We start from the raw sequence: 6,020 nt of genomic DNA on the forward strand, positions 1-6,020 counted from the left end.
TAAAAACCATCCAGATATCTTTGCTAGGCTGTAAAGAGGCTTTCTGTTTATTTATTATTTTTTTTTGGTGATTTCGACTAAATTCCCATTGTTTTTTCCTCCTCACTGAGCCGCTGTTTTCCGTCTCGCTGGTTCTCGCTCGAAGGCTATGTGTGCGATATCAGAGAATGATGTCATTACAACCCATTTCGATAGAAACTAGCTAGTGATAGGCTTAGAGTGTCACTAAGCCACAGTCGGAATACGCATGATGGCCCTAAAGGGTTGGGAGGGTTAATCGTTAAATGATACCAACCATTAAATATAGGCACGCGTTGCGTACATGTGGTAGTGGAGTAACTTGACAAAGTGCCTTATTTCATGACTGTCGACTGAGCTGCATTTTATTTTCCAGGAGAATCAAGTTGTCAATGCGTAATATGTAGCTCTAATAGTACACAATATTGTTTTGGTATCGTAAATCATTACAACATGTGGTGCTATGGTAGTTCTCTTAGGTATTTAGCCCCCGAGAAGACATGTAGTTACTGGTGAAATACTAAACCCAGGAAGATTGAAGAAAATAGACGGGAATCCAGAAATATTGGCTTCAAGGCAGACATGAAGTTTGCTGCAACTTCTTTTTCACAGCAAGTTTAAGTGTGTATTCTCCGCGTATGACAGCTTTCCACGACACGCGACAAAAGTCTATCGAAGTTATCCCCTGTCCGGCGGGGTTAGTATTTGGATGGGAGACCTCCAAATATACGAGTTGCTGTTGGAAACATAGCACCGACTACTCTATTTTAACGCTAAAAAAGGCGAACTAAGCAAGGTACAGATTTTGCTACCCTGCCTTATGCAAAAGAAACATTGATGCAAAAGTAAAAAAGATGTTGATACACAGTTTTTAGGAAGAGCAGAAGTTTTTAAGAAGTGTCCATGGAGAATTTAAAAATTACCATCAGCAAGAAAATTTGCGACATGAAATCAATGTAATTTTGTGTCGCGAATGTAAAAAAGTTACCATCAGCGAAAAACATAATTTTTGCCGGGAGACTTTTGCTACGTCCAATTTTTCTATTGTACTTTTGGCTGCACAAGTAAATTGCAAAATCGAAAGTGACACTCAACGCCATATTTCGCATTGTTGTGTAATTCCCGCCACTAGGTCACATAGAGTAACCCATTGTTCACGCCGTCGTTTAGTTCGGGTTATTGTTTCGCTTTGCATGCACGCTTAGTTACCTCATTGTCACAGTTCGCGCATAATTAGCTTGGTGCCTTTGTTACCACTTTTGCCTGCTTAGTTTGGGTTGTATTTGCATCTTGCCTTCGGTGAATAAACGTGTTCTCTCGCTCGGAGTTTCGGCTCAACTCACTGGCGTGGTGGCAGCGCAACATTTTCAAAGAACCCACGGAAAGAACATCAAAGCTGTTCTTCGATTTTAGCCGCCTCTCTGAGCAATCAAGCCAGAATTCGTGAACCGTAGTGATGACTTCACACAGAGCGCCGAAACAGTGGTCGCTTTCTTCGAATGAAACTATTACTTCGATCGAAGCCTGGGAAAACAATCTAAAGTACATCTTGTCCCTCGATCCGAACTTCGCAGACTTTCTTACTGATGGATCATCGTGGAGTAAAAAAACAAACGCTACACCCCTACGTGGTTTCTCCAACGATCCTGAATCTGTTCCAACGGCGAGAAGAAGGACTGCTGCTCAAAAAGTAACACATTTAGAAATGATGCTCGGCCAAATTGCCAATTACGCCCCTATCATTTCTCGGAACTCAATCGTCAAGAATTCTACATCAATTAGCGGCGTTTGGCAATCGATCCGACAGCATTATGGCTTGCAGTTAACTGGCTCCCGTTTCTTGGACCTCGCGAACATTTCTTTGAAGCCTGAACAGCGTCCTGAGGATTTATTCCAAATCTTAATGGCCTCTATTGAGGACAACCTACTCACCAGATCCAGCGGAATCACTCATTATGGCGAGATCCCGGACGCTGACGAAGAACTATCTCCATCCCTCGAAAATTTTATTGTTCTCACTTGGCTACGCCTACTCCATCCCAACCTTCCACGACTTGTGAAACAACGTTATGGAACCGAATTACGTAGTAGGACGTTGGCCTCTGTGAAACCTGAAATCTCTCAAGCTCTCGAGTCGTTACTTGACGAGCTCCACACCAGTGATGAATCAAAGGTTCTACGCTCTGCGCCCCCAACTGATCATCGCTCATTTGTTCCCACACGACGCAGGCTACTGCCTAAACCTCGAGCTGTCAAGTCTTGTCCTCTTTGCCAGCAGGCCGGCCGCCCAGATTTTCAGTCACATTTTCTCAGCGGTTGCAAGTTTCTGCCCGAGCCTGATCGTCTCTTCATGTCCAAGATTCGCCAAGTGGCCGGCATTGAATTAGAGGAGAGCAGTTATGATTACCAGCACTATCCTGATCTGACTAGCCCTCCGGGTTTTGAAGAATTTGCAGATATGCAGCATTGTCCCTCCAGAGTCCTACCTACTATGACACCCCCTGCCACTCGTCGCGTAAATGTCTCCCAGTCTCCATTCCTTCACGCTTTTTATGGTCATCACCCTTTACGCCTTACAATAGACACCGGCGCAGAAACTAATATGATGAGAGCTTCTTTAGCCAAGCATATTGGTGCTAAGATAACTAAAAGCTCCCAGACTGCTTTGCAGGCCGACGGTCGCACCCCGTTAACTGTTGTTGGTGAGACCCGCCTTCCGCTGATTCGTCAAGGCAGACCTCTTACTTTGGAAGCTCTCGTTGTCGAGAATCTTGATGTTGACATACTTGCTGGAACACCCTTCATGGCTTCCAATGACATTGCAGTCCGCCCCGCTAAGCGTGAGATCATCATCGCTGGGTGTGACGTGGCGTCTTATGGTTGTTCCCAAAGTCCTCAGACCCACTACGCTGTCAGAGCTTGCCACCTCCTTCGCGCCCCGAATACTAACACAACCGTCTGGCCGGGTGAGTTCCTGGAAATTGACACCTCCTCAGTGCTACTTAAAGATGCTACACTTGCCATTGAGCCCCGTATGGATTCGGTCTCTTCTAGTCACCTCAAACCTGCTCACACCTGGCCTCATCCCGACATTGTCCAGTCCATTGGTGGTAAACTGACACTTCTCAACAATACCGAGGAGCCCCTACTAATCCGCAAGAACGACCATTTATGCCAAGCACGTCTAACTGTTCTGGAGTCTTCCATAGAGCCCTCCTCAATCCAAGCTGCAGAGCCGTGCCCCAAGTCAACTACTCCTCCCTCTTCTTCCGTCGAGTCCGTACATGTAGACCCTGACGGTTTGTTGTCCCCTGCTGAGAAAGCCGCGTTCATTTCGCTACTGAAGGAATTCCAATTGGTTTTCGATCCCCGTATTCCTGGTTACAATGGAGCTGCCGGGCCGATTGAAGGGGTTGTGAATATGGGCCCTGTCGAGCCTCCCCAGCGAAAAGGGCGTGTCCCACAGTACTCTCGCGACCAACTCGACCTGCTTCAAACCAAATTTGACGAACTTGAGGCTCAAGGCATTTTTAGTCGACCAGAAGATTTAAACGTTGTGGTGGAATACTTGAATCCATCCTTCTTGGTGAAGAAGAGGAATGGCGGTTTTCGCTTAGTCACAGCCTTTACTGACGTGGGCCGCTATAGCAAGCCCCAGCCCTCACTAATGCCGGACGTGGACTCCACTCTTCTCAAGATTGCTTGCTGGAAGTACATTGTAGTCTCTGATTTGTCTCAGGCGTTTTACCAAATCCCACTTGCAAAGAACTCCATGAAGTATTGTGGCGTGGTTACACCCTTTAAAGGCGTTCGTGTCTACACGCGTTGCGCAATGGGAATCCCCGGTTCCGAAACGGCCCTCGAGGAGCTAATGTGCCGCGTCCTGGGTGATCTCCTTCAGGAAGGGTGTGTCGCTAAGATTGCCGACGACTTGTATTGTGGTGGTAACTCCCATCAAGAGCTCCTTTTAAACTGGCGTAAAGTCCTCTCGGCTCTCGATCGCTGCAACCTTCGCCTCTCACCTGCGAAAACCATAATCTGCCCAGCTTCTACCACCATTCTCGGTTGGATATGGTCCCAGGGCTCGATCCGCGCTTCTCCCCATCGTGTAGCTGCTCTTGCTTCTTGTGAGCCACCCAAGAATGTACGCGGTCTCCGTGCTTTTGTTGGCTCATACAAAATGCTTGGTCGGGTCCTTAGTGGAGCTGCTAAACTCCTCGCTCCTCTCGAGTCGCTTACGGCTGGTCGTCAATCTCAAGACACCATCTCTTGGTCTGATGAGCTCCTAGTGTGTTTTCGCTCCTGTCAAGAAGCACTCACATCTAACAGATCCATCACACTCCCCAAGCCTAATGATCAACTTTGGATCGCAACCGATGGTTCCGTCAAGATGAATGGCCTCGGCGCCACTCTTTATGTGCTTCGTGACCAGAAGCTCCACCTTGCCGGATACTTCAGTGCCAAATTTAAAAAGCATCAAGCCTCCTGGTTACCATGTGAAATAGAGGCATTGTCTATTGCCGCTGCCGTCAAGCATTTTGCCCCTTATATAATTCAATCAAAGTCTAAGACTTATGTACTGACTGACAGCAAGCCGTGTGTCCAGGCCTTTGACAAGCTCTGCCGTGGACAGTTCTCCTCCAGTCCCCGAGTGACTTCGTTTTTATCATCTGTTAGCCGTTACCAAATCACACTGCTCCATTTGGCTGGTTCTGCCAACCTGCCTTCTGACTTTGCTAGTCGTAACGCACCAGCTTGCGACGACCCTCGCTGCCAAGTTTGTTCATTTGTATTCCAAGCTGAAGACCTAGCTGTGCGTCCCATTTCTGTTCATGATGTGCTATCGGGGAAGACGTCCCTTCCTTTCACAAGCCGTTCCGCCTGGCTCCAATCGCAACTAGAGTGCCCGGATTTGAGACGTGTCCACTCTCATCTTAAGCAGGGCACTCGCCCGTCAAAGAAGCTGACAAACATTAAAGATGTCAAGCGTTACCTGAACCTGGTCTCCATTTCCCGTGACGGCCTACTCGTCGTAAAACGCGATGAACCTTTCGCTGCGCCCCGCGAATGTATTGTCATTCCACGCTCTGTTGTTGATGGCTTCCTTGCTGCCTTACACGTGAAGCTGGACCACCCCTCCCGTCACCAGATGAAACTGGTTTCACAGCGTTATTTCTTCGCTTTAGATTTGGACAAAGCCCTGGATCGGTGCTCGCAGTGTTGCCACCTATGCTCTTCCCTGAAGAAAGTTCCATCCAGCCTCATTGAACAATCAACCTCTGATCCCCCCGACGGCTTTGGTATTTCCTTCGCTGCAGACATCATAAAGCGCTACCGTCAGCTAGTACTTGTCGTCCGCGAGACGTCCACGTCCTTCACTGCAGCCTGCTTGTTGGATAACGAACGTCGTGAATCCATTCGCTCTGGTCTCCTCCGTTTGTGCCTTGAGCTGCGACCTCTGTCTGGCCCCCCTTCCGTCATAAGGGTAGATCCCGCTCCTGGCTTTGCTTCTTTAGGTGACGATGAAATCCTTAAGCAGTATGGCTTTGCCGTGGAAGTCGGCCGGGTCAAAAACCCGAACAAGAATCCTGTGGCAGAGAAATGCGTCGCAGAACTTGGTGATGAGCTTCTACGTGTTTGTCCTGAGGGTGGTACAATCAGTCCTCTTTCCTTAGCTGTGGCGACAGCCAATCTCAACACCCGTATCCGCAACAGAGGATTGTCTGCCCGCGAGATGTGGCTTCAACGCGATCAATTCACTAACGCACAGATCCCTTTTTCCGACCTCCAAGTTGTTCGACAACAGCAGTCGTTGCGGCTCCGTAACCACCCCACAAGTGAGAGATCCAAAGCCCCAGGCTGTTGCCCTCGCCCGGCCACGCCCGTTCAAGTAGGTGATTTGGTGTACATTACTTCTGATGGCTCCAAGACCAGTGCCCGCAATCGGTATCTTGTGGTCTCCGTGGATGGCCTATGGTGCAACGTACGCAAGTTCACCGGTT

General features: G+C 48.5%; 1 protein-coding gene across 1 annotated transcript in view; it reads left to right on the forward strand.

Annotated features, from left to right (window-relative positions):
- Window positions 1–1,474: 1,474 nt before the first annotated feature.
- The window catches only part of LOC137972613 (uncharacterized), a 4,956-nt gene continuing 410 nt past the window's right edge, over window positions 1,475–6,020 (forward strand). The window contains exons 1-2 of the mRNA XM_068819353.1: window positions 1,475–2,638; window positions 2,918–6,020. The exon at window positions 2,918–6,020 is cut by the window's right edge and continues 410 nt beyond it. Of these exons, the coding sequence (XP_068675454.1) occupies window positions 1,475–2,638; window positions 2,918–6,020 (4,267 nt within the window). The remainder of the gene's footprint in view (window positions 2,639–2,917) is intronic.

This window comes from Montipora foliosa, chromosome 10, assembly GCF_036669935.1.
Source record: "Montipora foliosa isolate CH-2021 chromosome 10, ASM3666993v2, whole genome shotgun sequence".
Classification (NCBI taxonomy): Eukaryota; Metazoa; Cnidaria; class Anthozoa; order Scleractinia; family Acroporidae; genus Montipora; species Montipora foliosa.